The 27,164-nt window shown below is 31.3% G+C and overlaps 1 protein-coding gene across 1 annotated transcript in view; it reads right to left on the reverse strand.

Annotated features, from left to right (window-relative positions):
* LOC117173478 overlaps positions 1 to 27,164 on the reverse strand; it is a 334,033-nt gene that overhangs the window by 24,501 nt on the left and 282,368 nt on the right. The window contains exon 5 of the mRNA XM_033362081.1: positions 24,840 to 24,920. Coding sequence (XP_033217972.1) covers positions 24,840 to 24,920 — 81 coding nt within the window. The remainder of the gene's footprint in view (positions 1 to 24,839; positions 24,921 to 27,164) is intronic.

The raw sequence follows: 27,164 nt of genomic DNA on the forward strand, positions 1-27,164 counted from the left end.
CTCTATTATAAACTCGTAAAACTCTTAAAATGTTAAAATTAAAAAATTTAGACTTGCTTCAAGCTGCTGTGGTTTTTTAATTCCAGGTTCATTTTAAAAGTGTTACGAGACTTTTTCATACAATTCTCCGGGCAGGGAACAGAACTCTAAACAGAATTTCTAAAACTCCTAAAATTTTGGAGTATCTTCAAGCTGCTGTGATTTTTTAGATTTTAAATAATTGAAAAGTGTCATAGAAGTTTCTTATCGAGCTTTAATTTTGAAGGATGCGGGGAGGGAGGGGGCTCTAATAATAATCCGGGTTTTAGTTTTGTAAATTTGGAATTGATTAAAGATAACCATTTTTTTCAACATTTCTTCAAACTTAGTCCCCCCCCCTTCCCATTAAAAAAATCGATCTTTGATCTATTTAAATCTTAAAATTATTTATAAAAGTTATCAGAAGCTCTAGCACTATCCGAAAGGATATTAAAACTCCAAAAAATTTTGAAATGTTTAAATTAGGGCGAGTAACTTAACACGTATCCTTGGGAGGCTTCTTCCAAAAAATGAAATGGAAATAAAAAATCTAAAAAATATTTCAGCATTAAAGAAAATACTTTTCCTTTTTTACTTTACTCTAGGATTCGAATCGAATTATTTTTTTAAAGTGGTCTTAGAATTTTTTTTCAGTTCCACTAAAATGACATCCGAGTATTAGGGAAGAGCGCCTTTTTTCCAGTCGTTGAGTTTTCTTATGTAAAACGAGAAAAGCATTTCCTGGCCGGCCAGCCATTTAAAAGATGGTTTACGAGAGTCGACTCCTGAAGAATTTACCTTGATTAAAATATCGAGGACTCTTAAGAGAAGACAGAAGTTTAAAAAAAAAGAAGGCAGGGCGGTAGAAGAAGAGGGTCGAGTGGGTGGAGAAGTAGGGAGAGGGGAGAGAGAACTATGTAGTGCTCAGAAAAAAATGAAAAAATTGAGGTTAATAGAGGAAGTGCTCTTAGCGGAACTGTTTCCAGCGCGTTAATAGTCCTTGGACCCCGAGACAAAAACGATTATTAACATTTCAACAATGGACGACGCAAAAGCCTCGAGATGTTTAATATTGTAATCTTTCATTTACTTATCAAGAGAACCTTTTTTTCAAACATTTTTTTTATAATTAGGTCGGCTGAAAAAGCTCAAGAATTCCTGACTGTGTTTAATGTTTTCGAATTTTGAAATTCGCTTAATAAAATTTTGATATTATAAAATATCGGACACTGTACAATTTCCGATACTCAAAAATGGTAGGAAAATAGAATATGTATTTCAAATAAAAAATTACAGAAATTACAGAATAGGCGACCTTTTGAAATTATCAAATTTAATTATTCGCCATTTTGTGTCACATTACCGAATTTGGAAATTCCTGAAATAAAATTTTCAAAATGTTAGAAATAAAAAATTTTCCGGCAATTTGAAATCCCCAAATTGAAAGATTCCTGATTGTGTATCATATCACCGAATTTGAGAATTTCTGAAATAAAATTATTGATTTTATAAAATATCTGACACTAAAAAATTCCTGAGAAAGTAAATATTAGAAATAAAAATTGCCGTGAATTTAAAATCCCTAAATTACAAATTTCCGAGTTGAATCCTATTACTGAATTTCGAAATCCCTGAAAAAGTTGGACACTGGAGAATTTCAGAAAAAAGAAATATTAGAAATAGAAAATTGCTAGTGATTTAAAATCACTCGTTTAAAAAATTCACAAATGTGTATCATATTTCCGAATTCGGAAAATCTCAAAATACAATTTTCAAAATATCAAATATTTGTCACTGGAAAATTTATGAAGGAGGAGATGTTAGAAGTAGAAAATTCCCGGCAATTTAAAAAACCCCAAATTAAAAATTTTCCAAATGTGTATCATATTACCGAATTTGGAAATTTCCGAAAAAAATTGCTGAAGTTATAAAGTATATCTCAAACCATACTATTTTCAGCACTCAAACATTCCCCAAAAAGGAAATCATTCAAATATAAAATCGTCGGCAATTTAAAATCCCCAAAGTGGAAAATTCCGGAATGTGTATCATATTTCCGAATTCGGAAATTCTCAAAATACAATTTTCAAAATATCAAATATTTGTCACTGGAAAATTTATGAAGGAGGAGATGTTAGAAGTAGAAAATTCCCGGCAATTTAAAAAACCCCAAATTAAAAATTTTCCAAATGTGTATCATATTACCGAATTTGGAAATTTCCGAAAAAATTGCTGAAGTTATAAAGTATATCTCAAACCATACTATTTTCAGCACTCAAACATTCCCCAAAAAGGAAATAATTCAAATATAAAATCGTCGGCAATTTAAAATCCCCAAAGTGGAAAATTCCGGAATGTGTATCAGATTATCGTATTTGAAGTTTCCTAAAATCTAATTCGTTACATTATAAATTATCTGACACAATACAATTTTCAACAATGAAAAATTCTCGACAAAAGGAAATATTGAAATCAGAAAATTTCAAAAATTAGACAATTGCTGACAATTAAAAATTCTCAAATCAAACAATTCGCGACAATTTATAATTTTATCAAATTTTGAAATTCCTGCAATAAAATTTCTGAAAATGAAAAATATCATATTACCGAATTTCAAAATTCCCAAAAAATGTCGACATTATAAAATATATTTGAAACTCTACAATTCTAGACACGATAAAATTCTTAATAAAGGAAATATTCAAAATAGAAAATTCTGGATATTAGAAAATTTCCGACAATTTAAAATGATGAAATTCGAAAATTCCAGACGATGTATAATATTATCCAATTTGAAAATTTCAAAAATAAAGTTTCTAACATTAAAAATTAGCTGACACTGGAAAAATGCAGTTCAAGAAATTAAGTATTAGGTTTAAGTATAAGTTCTGGTCACAAAAATCAATTTATCTGTGATAAAAACAGGTTTATTGAAAATTTGTTAATACAAATGTTTATAATAATATAAACTTGAACTTATTTGAATTTTACTTTATAAATAATGACTGTTATGAAAAATCATAGCAATTAAAGTCAAATAAATATTTGTTTGTTTAAGAAAAAGACATACTTAATAATTTGTTTATTAAAGTTTCTCTTCTATGAATATAGTTTAAATAATTTTGGATAATAGTGAGTTCATTTCAGCATTTTTTCTTAAGATGAAAATTTATGGTGCTGAAATGAACAATTTTGTGGGTTAATTTGTTTAATTAGAATTGCGCAAAATAACATACTTCAAAATCGTTTTATATATTTTTCGTTCTCATTTCTTGTTAAGAAAAATAAAAAAAAATCCGTTACGTATCACAGAAAATTAATTATTATGAACGTTAAATTTCAGATCTGATCCTAAAACTAATCAAAAACTTTAATTAATTAAATTACAGTCTCTTCGAAAGCATTTTTCATCAGATTTGAAATGAAGTACATGCTTCGGAAATCAAAAGGACAACCATAATTAGGGATGATGAAAAAATGTTTTTTAATGGGCTAGAAGGAAGATGACAATTAAAAAAACAAAATGCTGATAAAAAAGTGGTAATAAAATGTGGATAAAAAAATCTTTAAGACTTCAAAATTATACTTTTAATTCTAAATAAAAATAACTGCTTTCTGAAACTTAGAACTTTGATGGAAAATGTCTTACTATTTTTTTATTATTTTGAACTTCTTATGTTGGCATAATTGTTATCACGTGATCAAATATGGCTGAATCTTCGAACAGCTGATTATCTGGCCTACGATTTAAAATCTAACAAAACTTTTAAACCCAAACTGCAAATAGTTTTAAATTGACTTCAATTATAATATCAATCTGAACCAATATAAAAAATGTCAAGATTCTTCAAAAGGTGTTTTTTTCTCCAAAATTTCAGAAAAAATTGAATTTTTGGTTAGATCCTTTTGGCAAGAGTTATTTAGCTTTTTTATTGACTTGTATGCATCTTTATTGCCAGGATTCATTCCTTTTTTATAACCTTAAATGTATCTGTGAAGCTTAAAAATTATATTTTCAATAACTAAATAAAAATTACTAGTTCCTAAAAAATAAAACTCTGATGAAAATTCTGCCACAATTTTTTTTATTATTTTGAACCTCTTAAGTTGGCAGAACTGATATCACGTGATCTAATATGGCTGAGGCTCCGAAAAGCTGAGTATCTTGTCTGCGACTTGAAATCCAACTAAACTTTTAAAACCAAACTTCGAAAAGGTTCAAACTGGCCACAATTCGAATACAAATTTAAACGAATGGCTCAAAATTTCTAGACCCGTCAAAGGTGCTTTATTTACAAAAAAAAAAATAAATTTTTTAAATATCTTTTACCAAAAGGGGAAAGTGAGGGAAAATAAGAAAGGAAAAGTAGGGGAAAGTATAAGATGTAAGGAAATTAGGTGAAGTGAGGAGAAATAAAGGAAGGGAAATTGGGTAAAGTGAGGAGAAATAAAGGTAAACAAATTAGGTAAAGTGATGAGAAAAGGGAGCACGGGAAGTGGCCGGAAAGTAGGGAGTTGAAGTACGACAAACGATTAGAAATGAGAAGAGTGGAGAAGGGGAAATATTGTCTGGAGCAGATAAGCAGAGAAAGGAGATTCTTTGGCTGGAGTATCAAGAAGAGCGGGAAACTGGTGACAAGCGTTGAATTTAGAAAAATTAAGAATTTGTACACCTATGAATATGCGATTTTTCCTCCGTCTAAAAATCCCCCAACAGGAACAAAAAAAGTGTAAACCCTATTCCTCTCAATCGACTTAGTAAAATTTAACAAAAGCATTTATTTAACCAATTTTTCATTACTAAATCTTTTTATAACTTATAAATTCGAAAAATATTCAAATTTATATTTATTTATATTTTAATAATTTATTTAAACTTCTTAAAAAATTCAACAAAGAAATCTATGCAAATGTGTGATTTTAAATAATTTTAACTCTAGGAAGGCAGACTTGAATTGGTGAGAATTAAAATTTTGGAAGACTGTGTGGCGGTCGCTATGGAAATAGAAGTGAATAAGTTTAGGAGGTATCTTATTCTTATTGTAAAATTTTAGACAGATGGAAAAATCGCGCATTCAAAATAATAGAATAATCTTCACTTTTGCGCTGAAATTTGAAAATATTAATTTTTCTCTATTCTACGCTTATTACCGGGAAGTAAGGGAAGTGAAGTGTTCGCTGTGTAAGTGAGGAGAGGGGAAGTAGAACAGGAATAAGTGGTAGGAGACTTCTTTAACGTCTTAATAGGCTACGAAACCCCTTTTCGCTTTCTTTGACTGATTTGTTCAATAACCTTAAATTTATCTTGAAGGATGAAAAATGATATTTTCAATAACTAAATAAGAACAAATGACTGATTCTCAAGAACTCGAACTCGAATGAAAATTTTTTCCCTATTTTGAAATTATTAGAAACCTCTTAAGTTGGCAGAACCGATATCACGTGATCAAATATGGCCGGCACTACGAACAGCTGATTACCTCACTTGCGATTCAAAATCCTGCGACACTTTTGAACCCAAACTACGATTGGGCACAAATTGGCCAAAATTGTAATATCAAACTGAACAAATGTGCAGAAATTTCAAAATTCTTTAGAGGTGATTTTTTCTCCAAAATTCGACAGAAAAAAATTTTAGTTTTTTTTAGAATTTTTTAATTTTTATCGCGCATATATAAGGAAGGAATAAACCCAATCAAACGATCGCTTTAAGGATGAGGCGTCAAATGGAGAATACTCGATGCTCCTCACGTTCAGAAATTTCTCTCTGCCCAGCTGTATATATATAGGAATCAGTCTGTAATTGACGCGACGATCGATGGGATGAACCAGCCTGATTCGCGATGATTGCGTCGCGACAGATAAATGCAACCTTAGGCCAAGCTTGGGGCTTTAATCTTTACTACCTGTTTGTCTCTTCTATTTATTTATTTAACAAATTTTTAATCTAAATATGAAAAAAGCTACATTTTTTACTTAACAATTTTTTACGCTAAACTAACTGTTTAGCTAAATTCTACATTATCATATATCAGTGCATGAGGAATGACACTATAAATAATTGGATAATTCACCTGTTGAATTGTTATAAATAGATTTGATCAAAAATTGTTAATCCTTTAAAATTTTTCAAATACCTTGAAATTGATATCTCTAGAAATCTTTGTAATCATTTTAAATTTATTAAACTTTTTTTTAATTTGTGAAATTTCCTGAAATACCTTGAAATATGTTTAAATCTTTGAAATTTCTAGGAATCCCTAGAAATTTCATTCTCTAATACTGAATTATCTATAAATCTCTTAAAATCTTTGGAAATTCTTTAAAATCAATTCAATTTGTTCAGTCTCTTTAAATTCTTTGGAATCATTTAGAATATTTAAAATTTGTTGAAATTTTCTTACTTTCGTCCTGTCCCTTGAAATATTTGTAATCCGCATTACTGATTGCAAATCGATTTTATCTGCTCTAATTGCGATTTCAATTTAAATGAATAGTCTATATCTGGCCGCATCAAACGAAACAATTAAAATCCGTCTGACAAAATAGACATAATTAGTTTATTGATTTTGACCATAACTATTAAAGATAATATTTCCATCAGAAATAGAATAGATAACTTGAATAGTATTGATTTTCGTTAAAAGATTAATTACAAAAAAAGAATTTGTAACACAATGGTTAGATTTTCGACCAAAAAAATTAGTCTTGAATTATAATAATGAATCTTCAATTTGAGTAGATCAAATTATAATTAAAAATTATTTTTTAATTAAAAACAACGATTTTTCAATAAAAATAGGCCCAATTTCAACCAAAGAGACCAATTTTTAATTAAAATAAAGAAACTTCAATCAAAAAATGAGTTGTTAACCATATTTTTGAATTTTTTACAAAGTAGAATTATTTAAAAAAAAAGATGGATTTTCAGCAAAAAATGCAAAATTTGATATCTTGAACAAAAAAAGATTTTTAATGTTATTTAAAAACAAATGAGGGCGGGCTAAAAATCTAAATTCTTAACAAAACAGTCAATTTTTCAATCGAAAGGATAATTTTAAAGACAATTCCTCAATTTGTAGCAAATCAGATTAATATTTAAATAAATTGTGGAATTTTTAACAAAGTAGTTCAATTATCAACGTAACAGCGAAATCTTCAACCAAAAAGACGAATTTTCAACGAAATAGTTACATGTTAACAAAAAAGTTCCTCTTTCGACTAAAAAGATTAATATTCAAGCAAAAATCTTAATTCTCTACAAAAAAATTAAATTTTAATGAAATACATTAATTTTAAACTAAGAGGATAATGTTTACTCAAAAATGTGATAGTTAAATTTGTATTAAAAGAAATAATTTTCAATCCAAGAAAAGAATTTTTTTACAGAAAAATTAAATTTTCAAACCAAAAAGATAAATTTTCAACGTAAAAATTATATTTTCTACGAAAATCATGAATTTTTAACAAATTATTTCAGTTTTGCACAAAAAAGATGAATATTCAAACAAGAGTCTTCATTTTCTACAAAAAGATTAGGGTTGGGCGGTAGCAGAGATAGTAAGGGAAGTCGGAGAAAATAAAGACAGGGGATGCAGGTTAATTGAGGGGAAATGAGGGGAATGTAAAAAAGGGGATCAGAGGAAATGAGGGGAAAAATTTGCTTAAATGACGGGAGGAGAAGTTAGGGAAATGAGAGTAGAAGCAGGAAAATTGAGGGGAAATGAGAGCAGGAAAAGTGATAGGAAATCAGCGGAAAAGTAGTAGGAAAAGTAATGAGAGATGTGAGGAAGGAAATGCAGAAGAAATTATGTACAAAGAAGTAGAGAAAGTGAGGGGATATGATGGGAGAAAATTTAGGAGAATTTAGGGGAAATTGTAAGAAGTAAGAATACGGGAAATAAGGGAAGAGAGGATATGGTAAGTAGCAGAAATTAGGGAAGGGAAAGTAAGGAAAAATAGCAGGAAGTAGTGAAAAGTGAGGGGATATGATCGGAGAAGATGTAGGAAAATTGTGGGGAAATTATGGCAGGGGGAGTTATATGAATTGAGGATAAGGGATGTAAGGGGAAAGAGAAAATGATAAGGGAGATGGTAAGGTCACAGGTAGTAAGATGAAATGCGGGGTGGAGTATTCGAGGCTGGGAAATGTTGGCTGGGGAAGTCAGGATAGGAAAATTAGACGAGGAAGAAGTCGCTAAAGCAAGGGAAAGCGATGGTTGAAGTGTAAAAAGGGAAACGGATAGTAGGGGAACGTAAGGGTTTGAGAGGAAATGGAGAGAGGTGGAGTACGCGAAGTGAGTGGAAATAAGAATAAATGGGGAAGAGGAATTGAGGGGAAACTAGTGTAAAAAAGCAGGAAAATGAGCTGGAGAGTAGAAAAATTAATCGGAAACAAGTAGAGGGGTAATCTAGAAAACGAGCAGAGATGAGAGAAGGAAAAGTAGCTGAAGTGAGAAGAAATGATATGAAGAAAAGGAAGGAAAGCGAGGGAATATGATGGGTGAAGTACGAGAAGTGAAGGAAAATTATGTGAGGACAAGTGCGAAAATATAAAGGGTTGGGGTGTAGAGCAAGTGATAGGAAACAAGTGTAAGGGATGGGAGGCGCAGTGAGGGTAGGGAACGTAATGAAAAATGAGAGGAGGGGAAGTAGAAGAAGGGGAGAAATAAGAGAAATGGCAGGAGTGTAAGCGAGGAGAAATGTGGTGAGCATTATTAAGGAAATTCAGAATAGAGAAGCAAGGGTAGTGTTGTATAACGATACGAGATGTTCGATTTTCTTGCTCATTTCAATCGTTCTAGAAGTATTCTCAAAAAACGGAGAATATCGTTTTCTCTTTTGTTTTTATTGTCTCATCTGATTTCGTTCCATCTCGTTCCTCGCCCGAGCTCTCGGCAGAAACGTCGTTGACGTAAAAGTATTTAAGGTTGTCAAATAAAAACAAGAGTCGTCAAAGATGTCTGATACTGAAAATTTAAAGGATTCGTATCTCAAGAAATCATTGTCAAACATAAATTCAGTTGGCAATGTTCAGGAAACGTCAAACAATTCAAAGTATTTTTTCAATAAGAATGAAAGACGTCTGTGCTGACCCGCAGTGCCATGTTTTCCTCGCTTTCGCTATAAATATACAGTCGATTGGATAGTTAAAAAGTATCTACCGTACAATTTTTTCGATAACAATGAAACCCCAGATTATTTCCATTATATAAATCAACTAGCAAAATTAACCATACGTAACGAAATCAAAGCCTTGGTAGGAAAACGATTGATAGATATGCAAAAGTCCGTGATGCGCATTCTGCAAAATAATAAATCGAAAGTTTCGTTCACCCTCGACAGCTGGTGATCGACTTCTTTGCTTCAAATGGTGATCATATAGGTGGAGACATCGCTTCATTTTTTTCAAATTCTTGACGAATTATGGTTTGGAAGAAAAGGTTCAAGGTATCAAAGTAGGCAACGCTTCTGCGAATACGGAAAGCGTTAGCGATAATAAAAACATAGAAGAAGTGGAAGCGGCTGGCCATATCGAAGAACAGGCTGATAGTTGTAATATTCCACTTTTTAAACTAAGGAGACTGTTCAATAAATTAAAAAATTTCAAACGATGAAAACAAAATTAATGAGCTATTGCGAATGTTGTGACTTAGGGTTTAGATGTCCAATCAGCGATGTTAGCCCTACGCGGAACTCTAATTTCGAAATGATTCTGCTGGCGCTTAAAATGAAAAATCCATTAGTTTTGTTGTGTCAAAATGTCAAAACTTTAAACAATTTGCTTCTCACAGCCGCTGTCCAATCATTCCAAGACAAACTGTTCAAACACAATGATAAAAGTAACTGGAGCTATTGTGCCATTTCATTTCTGGATCCAAGGCATTAAGCTGAGAAATTTGACAAATCCACCTGGGGAAGAGAAATGGCAGCTCCCCAATGGGCACAAAATTTGGCGACGTCTTTACGACATCGTTACGATATCATTGCGACAATTTTACGATATCTCATGTCCGTGTCGTTACGGTGTCTTTACTACATCGTAAAGACATTGTCAGATTATACGACGTTTTTATGATATCGTAAGGACACCTTAACGACATGGACATAGGATATCTTAAAGTTTTCGTTAAAATGTCGTAAGATTGTCGTAAAAACGGCTTCAAAGTTTGTGCCCACTGGATCACTCTGTGAGAGTGTTTGGGGGGATGTATAAGACCAGATACTATGTTCCTGAAATGGAACATGTAGACCAGTTTTAAAGAAAATTCTCAACCTAAATCAATTTTAAATTTTACTGATAATGAAAGGCATTTCAAAAGTACTTTACTTCTAAAATGATCTCTGGACTAATTAAAAATTTTAATTTACTAAATAGGTTAGGGTGGACTACGCAAGTACCAAACAAAATCTTGCCAAATGTGGAAGAGTCGATTTTTTGGATGTCAACTCCTTTTTTGACGATGATGAACTTTAAACACCTTGGGTATCTGAAGCAACTAATAGAAAACATTGGAGACATGAAATCGGCATGTATCTACTACAAAAAATAGCAGCCAGGGATGTTGAAATTTTAGAATGGTGGAAACGAAACAAAAGTTTATATCCAAATCTAGCTCAATTTTCTTGAGATTTAGTATCATTCCAACCCACATCTGTCGCAGCAAAACGAGTTTTCTCTCGAAGTTCGCCTATTATCAGAAAGGACCGTAACAATCTGAGCGATGAATCGGCTATGTGTTCAAGGCACTTTAAACGAGTTTCGGTTTCGCTCGATCCACTACACGTCTAAAAGGATGAATTTTTATACGTAATATTTTCACCGCATGATCTAAAGACAATTATACCGTTTTCAACAGACGACTTTTTCCCAGAAAATGCTATTTTTTGTAACTCAAATAGAGTGTGTTTTGCGCCTGAAAATGGAAACACTTTGACTATTGCAAACGCTAGACTGTCAGTGTTGCCGATTTCAGGCGCAAAAACGAACTCCAATTTCAATTAAAAAAAAAAAAACAAGAAAATTTTTCGGAAAAATCTCTCTCTAAAAACCGGTATAATTGCCTTAAGATTATGCGGTAAGAATATTACTTTGAAAAATTTATCGTTTTAGACTTAGAGTGGATAAATCAAAACCGAGACTCATTTGAAGCGCCTTAATGTGCGTAATCTCAAGGGTTACGTATTCCCTTGTACCAAAATACAGTCCATAGTCGAAAAAAATCAATATTGAATCTAGAAAAATGATTTTTCATATATTGGTGTATAATTTGTCGAAATTATTTATGAATGTTATTTTATTTTTAAATTGAAAACTAGTTTGTTAAACATTATATGTTTCTTAGTATATCAAAAAGTTAGAGGGTTGTCAATACATCGTAAAAAAAGTTTTATTCTAAGAATTCCTGCCTAAAGAATGTCTTGCAGCTATAAGAATAAGACCTTGCAATATTTTGGAACTTCTTAAAGTCTATTAAAAATTTCGTATAATCTTTTAAGATATCATAAAATCTTAGGGCTGCTAAAATTTTTTCTATATATTCCAAAATGATTAAAAATTGTATAGAATTTTTAAAAGTAATACCTCAAAATTATTAAAATCATTCGAAATTCCTTGATATTCTTTAGCTCTCTTCAAAGTTCTTTATAGTCTTCTAAAATATAGTGAAAACGAGCCTAAAATCTCTTAAAACCTCTTTAAAAGTTTATAAACCGCCTTAAAATCCCCTTTAAAAATTCCATTTTCATATAGATTAAAACGAGTTGAAAGAAATAATAACAATATATCTTGAAAGATCAAAAATCTTTTTTAAATCCGATTATTACATCGAGAAATTGTTTTTAACATACTCGTAATTCTTTAAAAACAAGTTTTAGAAATATGCTGCTTAATAAATTATTGTACATTATGACACATTTTACGGTATCTGACAGTTGATAGAAATATACGGCTTAGGTAATTTCTCAAAATAAAGAAAATGAATATAAATTCGTCCATCCTTTTATTTTAAAATCTGCGCTTGTCTTAGTCAAAATTAAATGAAATCGTTTATACAAAAAAATCCATAGTTTGGACACCACTTTGTTCCTTTCTCAAGGCGATAAGATAAAAAAATAGCTTTTTCTTTATGTTCAAAACTAAAAATTTCTTTGAAACGCACGTATAAAAGAATTAAAAATATCAATATCATAAATATTTGTTTACGTAAGGTTTAAAAAAAGTTATAGGCTATAAAATGTCATTATTTTTAAGAATGTCAAAACGTCAGAGCTCAAAAATATATTTTCTATAACCTCATGCATAAAACAACGGAGCTTAAAATTAATTAAGAAACTAAATTTTCAGTAAAAAAAGGTGAAAAACAAAACGTTTTTGAAGTAGTGGTAATTGGTAATTGGTATATTGAGAAATTATCTACATTTTGCATAATTTCGAAATTGGAGACGAAATTAGGATAGGAGAGCTAGAGAAAGTGAGGGTAGGGGAAATGATGGAGTACTCGAAGTAAGAGGAAACGGGGGGGGGGGAGTAAAGGCAGATGAGAGAAGGAAGTAGATAAGGAAGAAGTCAGTGATGTGGGGGAAAGCGAAGCTTAAAGTGTAACGAGAGGAAGTAGGGGAAGATAGAAAAAGAAGGGGAACGTGAAGGTGTAGGAAATGGAATGCATGGGAGGGAGAGGCTTAAAATGTTTAATTAACATTAATGAGGGATAATAATAACACAGGACCACAAACACCAAAAAAATGAAACAGAACAAACTCACGTGTCTAATATGTACTTTTGGTTGCTGAATCCTAATCTGTTGAGTATTTATTCCCAGGACGTCAGGATTTTCCGTTTTTCGTCAATCGCGAAAAATTCCGGAAAATCGATTTTTTCATATGCAAAAACCTGATGCCGCTCAAATCCACCTAATTCCTACTCTCTAAATTAAAAAGTCAAGAAACCACATTACCAAAGACCCATACACCCAAAAACAGCAAACCTACAACCCCATTAACCTACAAATTTCCCCTCCCCTTTCTTCACACCTCTCTCACTCTCCAAGCTCTACCTCTTCGAATTCCATAAACTTAAATCTAAAAATTCTACACATAAATATTATAGATGTTGAAATCTGAGATGTAGATATCCTCTCTCCCCTCACACCTTCCCCACGCCGTCTATCTTGCTCTATATTTCTTAGACCCACAAACCACAAACCTACCAAATATAGAACTGCAAACTATAGGCACACGTTCCATACATGTTAGGATCCTAAATCTAAATATCCTGTTTCGCCTTCCTTCTGTCTAATCCCTTCACCATCCATTTTCTGTTCCTCTATTCTTATTTGATTCCCACAAACCATAAACCTACAAACCTTAAAACTAAAAACTCTAGATACAAGTAACATACATGTTCAAATTGTGGATCTTTATATCCTCTTTCTACCTACCTTCTCACCCTCCCTCCTTCGAACCCCATCGACAAACTAGAAATATATACCATAGTTGTTCTCCCTTCCCTCTATCCTCCTGTTTACACCCACAAACCTCTTTTCCCTAACGATGTTTCTATTCCCATTTTCTTCTTTATAAACCGTATACTAGGTCTAGAATATGAGCATGTATGATTTTTGTCAACAATAGGTAGGTTAACGGTTAGTGGAGAAAATAGAGGGGAAAATACAGAAATATATAGGCAAAATATCAGAGGAGGAGAGAGACCGTGTGCTTATTCGTATTTAGAGTTTGTAGGTTTACAATTTGAAAAGTCTGGTTAGAGAGACAGAGAGGCAAAGAGAAAATTAATAGGGGAGAAGAAAAGAGACAGAGAGAGATAGATGTTAACGATCTAGAGTTTGTAGATCTAAGGCTTGTAGATCTACGGTTTGTAAAAGTAAGATGGGTAGAAGGATAGACAGTTGGGAAGTGAGGGAGAATAGAAGGAAAAAAGGGAAGAGAGAAAGATTTTGGTGGTTCTAGAATTTGTACAGCTATGGTACTTGGCTCTTGTTTGTGGATGGGGTTGGGGAGGAGAGGATGAGAACGCAGAGAGAGACAGGATATATAGATCTAGAATTTGAACATGTATGGTAATTGTGTCTAGAGTCTGTAGTTTTAAGGTTTATGGTTTGTGCGGATCAGATAAGTATAGAGCAAGAGAGAAAGGGTGGGTAAGGAGGGAGGGTCCGAAGGGTGGGAGTGTAAATGGAAGAAAAGGGAGGATATGTAGATCTAGAATTTCAACATGTATACTACTTGTGTCTAGAGTTTGTAGTTCTAAAGTTTGTATGTTTATTTTGTGGGGATCAATGAAGATAAATGGGGTGAGGAAGAGAGAGAGAGAGATAATATGTACAGCTAGGATTTAAACTTCTATGGTATTTATTTCTAGAGTTTTTAGATCTAGGATTTAAAGATTTGTGGTTTATGGGGATAAATAGGTATATACGAAGAAAAATGGGGTTGCGAGGAGGGCGAAGTGGGGGGGGCAAAGGGAAGGGAGATAGTTTTTATTGGGTTTAGAATTTGAACATGTAATATTTGTGTTTGTATAATTTGCAAAAGTAGGGTTTGCAGGTCTACGTTTTGTGCAATTCAAAGGGGTAGAGTGAGGAGAGTTAGGAAGATATGAGAAAGGAGGGGGAGAGAAAGCAGGGGGAAACCTACAAGGGCGTTGTAGTTTTGTTAGTTTTGGGCTTATGGATCTGTGGTTATGTGCTTTATTGACTTTTTAATTTATACAATGAGAATTATGTTGATTTGAGCGGTATCAGGTTTTTGCATAAGGAAAAATCGATTCTCCACCATTTTTCGCGATTGGCGGAAAACCTGGCGTGCTTGCGGTAAATGATCAACGGATTCGGATTCAGCGGCCAAAGTACATATAAAATACGTAATTTCGTTCTGTTCAATTTCTTTGGGGGTTTAGTGGTCCTGTGTAATCGATCAGCTGATTGAAACAAAACAGAAGCAGTGATTAAGACAGAGTGTGTAAAAAGTAAATAGAAGCACCACCTTTAATGAAAAGAGTAGTCACTGGGCATAGAAAAGCGTAGTTCCTCTAACGAGCGAGCCAAAAACCTTTGGAAATTCAAAATGAAAAGGGAAAGTTATTAATTTAGAATGCATTATTAATAATTGGTAATTGGGATATTGAGAAATTATCTACATTCTGCATAACTTCGAAATTGGAAACAAAATTAGGATAGGAGAGCTGGAGAAAGTGAGGGCAGGAGAAATGATGGAGTACTGGAAGTAAAAGGAAACGGGGGGTGAGTAAGGGCAGATGAGAGAGGGAAGTAGATAAGAAAGAAGTCGGTGATGTGGGGGAAAGCGAAGGTTAAAGTATAGCGAAAGGAAGTAGGGGAAGGTAGAAAAAGAAGGGGAACGTGAAGGTGTAGGAAATGGAATGCATGGGAGGGAGAGGTTTAAAATGTTTAATTAACGTCCTAAAAAGCTACGAAACACTTTATTTTAGGCGTTTAAGGGCCTTGGAACACGGGTTAAACATTTTTTTTAATTTATAAAAAATTGCAAAACTATTTTCACACTAAATGAAAGAAGATAGAGAAGTAGACAATGACAAAAAATATTTTATTTTAGGGACACCCTATACTGAGCTATTTTGGTGATTATTTACATATCCTAAATGGCGTTTCCATCGGGAAATTAGGAAATTAGGAAATTGGTGATGGGAAGAGCTCGAAGGGCTGTATGTGGGGGATGTTCGCTCATGAATTAATGATTAAATTGACGCCAAGAGCCTTGACTCCAGACATGGGCATACAAGCACAAAAGCAGCTAAGGGTGTTAGATGTGGTGCAAGTTCTCTCAGCAGAGATATCCGGCGTTATCGGAATTACAAGTAATCCTTAGTGAGGCGGGATCAACGAGCCTGCAGTGCTTGATTTAATTAATAATCGCATAATGGGTCTCTGCTATTTCTCTTTCCACCAAAATGCAACTAACTACTCTTATATATGTACATATATGTACGAGCTTCCTTTCATAATTGGTACACTAATTAAATTTCACGAGGGGTGATGTTAAGACTGTGCTATCTCGAAACATTTGTCTTGAAAGATCCTATCTCGAAGTATACACCTTAAACGATCAGTCTGACGTTGCTTATTGATAAGAACCAGTTCGCACTTCAATTTATTTTCTTTCGACTCTCTGAATTTAAAAAAAATCTCTGAATTTTGTGAATTCTGCAGATTCACTAAATTTTATGAATTATCCTTAATTCTAAGAATCCCTTGAATTATACTGAAGTCAGTGGATTCAAGAAATTACAGGGACTCAAAATCTTAACATTCAAATAATTCAGCGAATTCAAATAGATTCGAGATTTCCAAGAATATGATGAATTTGCAAATGACATGAATTCAAGAAATTATAAGAATTCAAAGAATTTAATAAATTTCATAAATTTAAGAAATTGTTTGATTTCAAGTAATTCCTATAATTTAAGGAATTTAAGGTTAGTTTAGGTTTAAGTTTATTTAAACAATTTCAGAAATTCAAAAAACTTTTCAAATTTAAATAAAACTGTAAATTTAAATAATTCTATGAATTCAAAGAGTTCGGGCATTTTAAAGAATTTCATGAATATTAAGAATGATATGAATTCAAGGAACAATATGAATTCGAAAATTTTTATCAATTGTATACATTTAAGAAGCGGTTTACATTCAAATAATTCATACAATTGAGGGAATTCAGATAAATCAAAGAATTTATGTAACTCAAGAAATTTAAATATTTTGAGGAATTCAAATAATTCATCGAATTAAAAAAAAAAGAAAATCCATAAATTTAAAGAATTCATATCATTTGGCGATTTGAAATAGTTCGAAGAGTTCAGGTAATTAAAATAATTTAGATTGTTCAAAGAATCTGAAGTTTTAATTAAATTCAAGGGATTTTACGAATCTAAGGAATTAAAGAATTTTTTAATTTCAAAGAATTCCAATAATTCAAGGAATTCAGATAATTCAAGCAATGCCTTTAATTCATGGAATTTTACAAGCTCATAGAGTTTTGAGAATTCAAGAAATTAAAAAGATTTAAGGAATTCTGATCATTGAAATAATCAAGATAATTAAAAAAATGAAATAATACAAATAATTGAGGTATTTCAAAAAATTTAGATGTCTAAACAACTTAATTAATTCAGAGAATTTTACAAACTGAAGAAAGTTCAAAGTTCTGAAAATTCCATAAATTTAAATCAGTCCACGAATTCAAGGAATGCCAATGATTCAAGAAAGTCCCAGAATTCCATGAATTCAAAACATTTGAATTATATAATATTATATAGGTATGCTAGCAAGTTCAAGGAACTTTAGAAATTCTAATACTTCGAGGGAGTGCAAGATTTAGAAAATTGCAAGAATTCAAGGAATTCCAAGAATTCAGATAATTGATAGAATTCAGATAATTCAGAGAATGCTACAATTTCAAAAAATTTCTCAAGTTCAAAAAATTCTATGAATACATATTCCACAAATTCAAGGAATTTCACGAATTCAAGGGATTTTACAAATTCATCTAATTCATAGAATTCAAGGAATTCAAAAAATTTAACTAGTTCAAGGAAATACATAAATTTAAGAAATATTCAAGAATGCAAGAAATGTTATGAATTGAAAGAATATTATCAATCAAAGGAATTAAATAAATTTACGAAATTCCATGTATTCAACGAATTTCACGACTTCAGGGAGTTTATAAGAATTTAGTGAATTAATGTAATTCAGGAAATTCAGATAATTTGAGGAATTCAAACGATTAAAGCAATTCAGATAATTTCACTAATTATGATAATTGTCATAATGAATTATAATTCAAGGCATTTAGATAATTTGGGAAATTTAGAGGAATGTACAAAAAGTTCTAAGAAATTCCAGGAGTTTATAGGAATTCAGATGGTCTCAGGGAAGTTATAAGAATGCAAATGAATTTGGAAGAGTTTAAAAGCAATCTTAGCAGCTTACTAGAATTCAAAAAGATCAATGAAAATCTAAAAAGAATTAATGAAATTGAAAATAATTATGAATAATATACTAAGCCAGATTTTAAACTAATTTAAGCATTAAGAGTTCTTTTTATGGTTTAGTAGTTGCAGGCAAAACCCCTTATGGTTTCGGCCAAGTTTTCACCTGTCGTACTGCTTTACGATAGTCGAGACGAGAGTCAAGACGATGCTCAAGGCGTGATTCAACAGGAGTCTCAAAAAGTAATTCGAGGCGAGGCTCGAGACTTGATTCGAGACAAGGCTCGAGACTTGATCGAGACGAGGCTCGAGACGTGGTTCGAGATGAGACTCGAGACGGGATCATTTTTCGTAGGTGCACTTACTTTGATTATGTGTTCAAGAATATTGCCGAATAGTAAATGCGAATTTATGTTCAAGTTGCTTACTCCACTATCAAAACGGGTGTGTAATCGATAATCTCAACTTCAATTATTTATGGAACGACAATACCGGAATTTGAAACGTCGACTTCGAGGTCAGTGAATTCAACTTGGACGCTTCAGTGACATTTTTAGAGAGATCACTTCGATAGCAATTTCATTCCCTTTAGAGATTCGCGTTCCGACAGTAACCTCTAATCGTTAAAATATTTTCGACTATTGATTGCAATGCTTTTATGTATAAAGCCGCATCTAATATGCAAGCAGAGAATCTAAAATGACTTCTTTATTGTTTTTCATAAAGATCTGCTCTAAATTTAAAAAAAATATATCAGGTAAAAGACTATTCACTCTAGAATACTTGCATTATTGTACTTTTTTTACTGGAAAAAAATCTCATAACTTAGTTTTCTTCATAAATCATTCTGGTTTGATCCTGATTAGAGGAATATGAATTCACATTTTCAAGAGCTGTTTATTTTCTAGAGATATTGAGTTTATGACTAAAAAGGTTTTTATCAACAATTAATTTGTTGTTGTACAAGAATTTGTTTAGAAAATTTTGAATTGCAGGGTGCAAAATATTTTACAAAACGTTACGTATTTTACAAGCAGCTTAATTTTAAATTGAAACAGAATAATTTGTAACCAAATAGTAACATTTTTAACTAAAAACGTTCTATTTTAACAAAAAATGGAATAGTTAAATTTTTGCAACAAAAAATTTTTTCCAGGTACAAAACGAAAACGAATTTTCAAGAAAATCGTAAAATATTGAGCCAAAAATATGATTTTAACAAACAGGATGGTCCATAAATCCGAAAAAAAATTATAATTTTTTCACAAAGTAGATCAACTAGAAAAGAACTAGTTGAATTTTCAAAAAAAAGAGTTATCAACGATAAATCTAATTTTCAACAAGGAAGGTTAACCATTATTTAAATTTTCAACCAAAAAAAAAAACAACAAATTATTAACCGAGAAGATTCATTTTGTACCAAGAAGACAAATTATCATTGAAAAATTGAGTTTTTAACCAAGAAAGATTTCTTTCTACTTGTTCAAATTTTTAACTAAAAAGATTTCACAAAAACTAAAATGAATATTTTTCTAGTAAAGATTATTCATAATAAATATTCCATAAACATTTTTTGACATAAATTACTTCAATTATCGACTAAGAAAGATTTATTAGTTAAAACAGAAACAAATTTCAATACAAATTTTTAATTTCCATCTAATACTTGATTTTCAAACAAAAAATGATCAGTTTTTTTACGAAAAAATGGAAGAATTAAATTCTTAGCTAAAAGGTATTTTTCTATAAAAAAAAATTCCAACAAAGTAGTTGCCTTTTCAACTAAGGAGATTAATTTTCGACTAAAATTATGATTTCTCAATGGAAAAAATTAATTAAAAAAAAACTTCAACTTCAAACAGAATAGTTTAATTTTCATTGAAAAAGATGAATTTTCCACGAAGAAGTTAAATTTTTTCCCAAAAAGGAATGTTTGGAAAAAAATTGGAATTTCTAACCCAAGAAGATGATTTTTTAATAGACAAGAATAATTTTCTATGAATTTTCAATGAATTTTTACACAATTCTGTCCGTGTCATGACAATTTTTAACCGAACAGTTATATCTTGTTAACTAAAATGATCTATTTCCAGTCGAGAATAGAATAGTTAAATTCTCGGATAAAAAATTAATTTTCATGTGAAAAAACAAATTTTCAACAAATAAGTAAAATTTTCAAACAAAGAGATGAGTTTTTAACTTTGATATAAATTATTAACCAAAAAATTAATTTTTAACAAAGCTCATTAACTTTAGGCCAAGTCGTTGAATTTTCAACTCTAAAAGATTTTAATTTTAAATCTATACATTTTTTTATAACAAAACATATAAGGCTTAATCTAATAAAGATAAGGTTTCAGGAACACAGAATTTTTCACAAAGTGGCTAATTTTTTAACTGAGAAGGTAAACTTTTAATATAAATAATGAATTTTCAACAAAAAAAAAATTAATGGATAACATAGGAGTTCAATCAACTATTTGAACTTTAAAAAAATATGAAGTATTCACTAAAAAAATTAATTTTCATCAACAGACCAATTTTGAACAAAAGATTAAATTTTTGACAAAGAAAGATTCAACAGATATGAATGAAAAAACTGTAAATCATGTTTTTGAATTTATAACTAAAAAAGATGAATAGTTAACTAAAATCAGAAGTGTTAAATGTTCAGTTGAATTTGTTTTTCCACTAAAAACAATTATTTCACAAGGTAGTTATATTTTTTACCGGAGATAAATTCTCAAATAAAATGATGATTCATTAGCAAAACAAAAAAAATCTAACAAGGTAGTTCAACTTTCAATTGAGAAAGAATTTGATTTTTAATAAAAAAGATAAATTTCTAACAAAAGTATTGAATTTTAACAAAAAAAAAGAAAGATTTTTCAATTAGAAGACAAAAGAAATTAAAACAAATTTTTAAGTTTTCAAGCCAAAAAGTTCTCCTTTCAACAAAATAGTTGAATTTTCAAAAAAAAAAAGAATGACTTTGCGAAAAATTGTTCAATTGTTAACAAATAATAAATTTGTTGTTTAAAAAAAATGAATCTTTAACTGAAATGGTTAAATTTTCACTTAAAAAAATGAATTCTGAACTAAAAATAAAATTAAAAAGTCTGATTTCATTTTCTTTTTCTCAGTCTAGAAGCATTTTTCGAGAAAAATTGGTGTACCTAATTTTGATATCAACTTCTGAAAGATTTACATCTTCCCAGGACCAGCAGGAAAGGTTTTAGAATTTTTTAAATTCCTGGTTGGAAGAGTAATTCCAATTAGCATATATCGCGCTGTAAATCTATATGGATTTAGACATTTTTTTCTTTAAAAAGTCGTTCTTTTGATTTAATTTGTAAAACAATTCATCGAGTGTTAATCATTTTTCATTAAAAAAAATTAAGAATATTTTTCGAAAGCTTCAGTTTAAAATTTTAATGCCTATGCATACTGGGAAATAATAACTTTACCGGAAGTGACGAATAATAAGGATTAGTGCAAACCCACATGAAGCGTTTGCAAATTAGTTGGTGTTCTAGGCGTTAAGCTGATTTCTCTGTTGATCAAAACCGTGAAACCGCAAATCAAACCTCGTAATTTCTCTGCAGAGGTGACACATAGATTCAAAAATAATTTTCCATGAATCTCGCCTCTTGATTATTCGCCGATTTGTCCCGAAGTGTGGTTATATCTAATTGCTCTTGATAGCTTATAAGAGACTACAAGCTAAAGAAAGCACGAGTCAAACTAATTGCACAGTATTTAATTTATGCGTGAGGAGAATTGAGCGCTTGACACAGCCCTGAAACCGAGTGGACCAATTAGTGCCCGGCGCTCCTCCTCTCATGGGCGAGTATAAATTAGACGCTCGAGCGCCCTGGGTTAGTCGAGCAGTGAATCTCGTTTGATGAAGATGTCTTTTTTGGTGAGTTTAGTCAATAATGAATAGTTCTACATATTGTAATAATAAACAACATGAATAAAAGAGGAAAGCAATATTGAAGTTGAAAGTTTTTTATCCTGAGAATCTTCAAAGCCCTCTTTTCTTCTTTATAATTTCCTACCAACCATAGACATATCTGACCCCATTTATTTTAATAAAAAGAGAAACTTTGTTTCCCTTTCGTTCTTCAGCGGGTATTCTTCGATAAGACTCGCAAAAGGCGAAAAAGGAATGAACGAAACTTCGTTTCCGGTCTCCTTGGTTGATAATCTTCGGTGTTCCCATTTTGAGGTCGCTAAAGTTCGATGAAGAAGGTCAGCATGAATCCGCCCTTTTACAATATTGAATTTATCCTCAACTAAGGTCAAACTCCGTTCTGTAAATATAATCTTTTTCGGGGTCATGAATTCGCTTGACTGAACTAATATTGAAGGATAAGGTTTGTTGAGATTAAAATACCGTATAAGTAACCCTAAAAAAGTTGTTTTTTCGCAGACCATGAATACCAGTGGTTTCTTGACCCTAGGGCCTTAAGTGTATCAAATCTAGTATAACATATTTTTTGGATGTCGAGAGCCCCCCCCCCCATCCTGTCAATTACGAAAAAAATACGTTTTTAAGTGTATCAATAATAAGCTGCACAAGCAATAATGTTCCAAAAACACGAAAAAAAAGGATTTTTCACAAAAATAGTGAAATGAATTCTTAAAAAAAAATAATGAATTTTTAATCAAACAGTTCAATTTCCCACTAAAAAAGAGCCAATTTTGACTAAAAGTAGAATTATTTAATCTCCAGGTAAAAAAATAATTATCTACTGAAAAAAATAATTTTTTAACAAAAAATTTGAACTTTTTATTAAAAAAAGATGAATCTTCAACCCAGAAGATTAATTTTCTGCCAAAAAGACACGTTGGCAACAAAAGATTTGTATTTTCAACAATCCTAACCTTTAAAAAAAAGATAGAACTTTTGAAACAAATTGTTTGCAGTTTAATTTCCAACCATAAAGATTAATTTGCAAGGAAAGACTTAAATAAAAAAATAGCAATCTTCAACTTACAGTCGAATTATAAAATTTGAAAAAAATTAATTTTCGACTAAAAAACGAATTTTTAACAAAGTAGTTATTTTTTCAAACAAAGCAAATCAATTCTCAACCCAGAAGATTAGTTTTCAAGCAAACAAGGAGCAATTGTTAACACGAGATTTTTTAGTTAAAAAATGTAAAAATGAAATCATGAATCTTCAAACGAGAAAACATTTTTTTAACAAAGTAGTTTTACTTTCAACCAAGTGGTTTAATGTTCAACTATAAAAGATAAATTTTCAATTAAAATTTAAATTTAATTGTACATAAAATAAAAGCTAAATTCAATAAAAGAGAAGCATTTTCAAAGAGAAAGGTCAATTATTAACCAAAGGCGAAATAGTTAAATTTTTAGATGCAAATCTGAATTTTAAATGAAGTAATTGATTTTTCAACCAAATGGTTTAATTGTCAATCAAAAAATGATTAAGTCTCAACAAAAATATAATAGCTAATATTTTACCCAAAAAAGATTTTGATTTGAAATAGAAAGCTGCTGAACTCAATCAAGAAAGGAAATTTTTCAATAAAATAGTTAAATCCACAACCAAGCCCGATTAATTTTCCATTTAAAATTTTTTAAACTAAATTGACAGTTTTTACGCCAAACAGATGCTTTTTCTACGAAAAAGTAGAATTTTGAAAAAAAAGTTAATTTGCAACCAAATAGTTGTATCATTGACGAAAAAATATTAATTGCTAAGAAATAAATTAAAATTTCTATCAAACCGAATGAATTTTCAACAAAATAATTAATTTTTGAATCAAATAACAACATTTTTTTATAAAAAGAATGAACTTTTAGCCAAAAATAGAATTAGAGGAGGGGAATTTAGGAGTCATGATGGGTTGGAAAGTCAAGAGAAAAGAGGGAATGAGAATTAGAAAAAACAAGTGGAGGGGACTTAGTAAGAACATTTTATAGGTTTATAGTAAGTGAGGGGGTAACGGAAGTAAGGGGAACTTATGGGTGGGTGGGCCAGAGAAGAATGGAGGAGGAGAATTATATGAATGTATAGGAAACAAGGAAGTGAAGCAAGTCAGGGTTATGTAAAGTAGAGAAGTAGATGCAATTATGAGAGGGGAAGTAAGGGAAAATATGGGGTGGATAAATGGGAAATGATGAAAGAGCTGTAGGGTAGTGCTAATGATTAGGGAGTGTCATAGAAGTGGCGTAAAAGCAATGTTACCTGTGGAAATGAGAAGAGAGAAAAGTAGATGAGAAGGAAGTTAGAGAATGAAGAGAAAGCGAAAGTTAAATTGTAAGCTGGGCACAGTGAGAGAAAATTAGGGGACACAAAGTGGTGGGATAGGAAAAAGTGGTATAAATGAAGTGAAATCTGAGGTATAGAAACAGCGAAAATTATTGGCGGGGAAGTAAGTAAGGGGTTGTGAAGTAGGGGAAGTAAGGAGAGAGTTAGTCGGGTAGATCGAGTGAATAAATGAGGGAGAGGGATGTGGCACAAAAGGAGTGTTCGCTGAGAAAGTAAAGAGAGGGAGAAGTAGAGGAGGAATAAATTGGAGAGCGAACGGGAGCGAAGGCTGAAGTGTGCGGAAGAATTTAAGGGAATAAGGGAGGTCAATCATATGAGGGTAAGATTTGAACGATTTAACTAACGTTATAGTGAGATACGAAACCCTTTTTTGTAGGCGCGCGGCGCCTACTTTGGTTAATTTTTTGAATTTTTTTCTCCCTAGGGCCTTTCGGAAGGAAGTGGCGGTCGCGAGAAGAGTTTTTTTTTCTGCGCAGCTTTTGTTTCTTAATTATCGGATTTTTGTTTGGGTTTTGGGAACGATACAGATACCCTCCGTTATGCTTGAACTGCAGAAGCCGGGACAGTCGGCCACGTCGAGCGAGGCTCCGGGGGTTGCCGCCCGCTATGACTCTGCCAACACAACAACACTGCGCTCACGATTCTAATTCCTAGGTACTATTTATTACACGGATGAATAGCTAAGAGGCAATGGAAACCAAATTTTATTTCGAGTAATTCAGAACATTTCGCTGTACACAGAGAAAATTGACTGGGTGAAGATTCTGCAAAATTTGCCTAAAGTTAAGACACAGAAGCATTTGAGAAAAGTTTACCATTATTTTGCTAGATTTTTCATGTCAAATATTAAAAAGTGTCGATTACTGGCCTATTATTTGTTGGAGAACCAAAAAAAAATCTACTTTAGGCGGGATTTGAACGCGGAACGTTACTATACATGAGTGGAGCGTTAACCAATTATACCACCGAAACTGTGGTAGATCATTCCTTGTTTTTCCTGTACATATTGTGACGCGGGCCTGATTCTCTTGTACTTTGTGATACTGCTCTAAGAATTACATTACTATAACAAATTTTCACCAGATAGGAATATAAAATTAATCAATTATGGTTTTCAATGATGTTTATCAAGGCTAAACGATATGCAGATCCGCATTACTATGTGATACAGGACAAGAAAAGGATCTACCACAGCCTAGGTGGCGTAATTTGTTAATACTCTACTTACATATAGTGGCGTTGCGGGTTCAAATACAGGTTAAGGTAAATTTTTTCTCTTTTCCGTAACAAATAATGGTCCAGTAATCGATACCATTTAATATTTAAGATACAAAATAAGCATAGTGACGTCAGAGGAAGAAAAAGTGTCCTTTTGCTCCCTAGAAAGCAAAAGTATGACGTCAAACGTAAACAATAAAAATGATACATCTATGAGCTCAGATCGGACTGATTGAAAGCGAAAAATGACTATTAGTTATATAAATTTTGAAAATCTCAAGAAATAGCATTTTTTTAAATGTCCATGAGTGGAAATTTTTCTACATTAATATTAAAATTAAATTTCCAAAATGCATAGATTGTTTGACAGATTAGATCAACTCGAAGTGACAAGTTACCAAAAAATAAACGATAAATTACTATAATTAACCAAAAATTACCAAAAATTTTCAACATTCCAAACATCCTTACAATTTTAACAAATTTTTTATTTTCGAAAGTTTCGAATAATTTATAAATTTACCATGAATTTTCAAAATTTCCTTACCTCATATTGGAATTTAATTTAATTTCTAAGAGCCCTCTAAATATACTATTGTGTTTTTATTAAATATATTGAAAATCATATTTTAAAGTTTCCTATTAATCTTTGAAAGAATACCCAAAGTTTAGGAAAATTAGCAGTTTTGTGAATAAACTTGGAATGGAGAACAAAGCGCAAGTGTCCGCCTGGTTTAAAGCCAAATATTTGAAAAATAAAAAATTGTTATCAGGTATCGTCACGCAGCAGTTAGTGTCCACGTTCGAATCCTGGTACCTAAAAGATTTATTTTTTATTTTTCTAAATAGGATTCGTTTTCTCAACTGTATTTGTAACTTTCCCAAATATCTCTGTCGTTTTCAAAGATGTTGAGGAATCTTTTCCCAATAAATTTTCTCTATGTAGAGATGGTAACAAGGCTTTTAATCGGATCGCGTCAAGTCCGAGTAGTAGTTCAAATCGATCGGAAACGATTCAGTTTCTCATGTAAGAGCTTTAAGGGAAATAAACTCACGAAAGACTAGCTTCAAGGAAGGAAACTTTCTAAGAGCGGTTTTTTTTTTCTTTTTCAAAAATGGAATGAAACCTACCGATTACGTTCCAGCTTGCCGGAGATGAAAGAATACATTCTGCGGTGTTTCTTTTCGGATTGACCTGATTCGGTGGAGAAACTGTTTCCAGAAGTTTCAAAAATTTCTTTTCGCGGAAAAACACGAGAGGAGTTTAAATTTTGAATATGTTCTTATTTTTTTGAAGAAAATTTATTCGAGCAGATGAACGATTCCAGACCTCGGACTCATTTGAGAAATTCAAAATAGTGTAAATATAAATCAATTCATGTATAAAAAGATGAATGAATAAAATATATAAATATAAATTTCCCATAAAATCTTCTGAAATACTCTCAAAACTTTAAAATTCGTCGAAATTCTTCAAGAACCCCTAAAATCTGTTGATATCCTCTAAAAATTTCTGGAAAGCTTGTTAAACTTTTCAAATCCCTTGAAATCTTTAAAATCGCTTTAAATATTATAATTTCATTTAAAGTCATATACCCTTAAACATGGTAAAATCTCTTTAAACTATCTGTCATCTCT

Source organism: Belonocnema kinseyi, chromosome 5, assembly GCF_010883055.1.
Source record: "Belonocnema kinseyi isolate 2016_QV_RU_SX_M_011 chromosome 5, B_treatae_v1, whole genome shotgun sequence".
In the NCBI taxonomy this organism is placed as follows: domain Eukaryota; kingdom Metazoa; phylum Arthropoda; class Insecta; order Hymenoptera; family Cynipidae; genus Belonocnema; species Belonocnema kinseyi.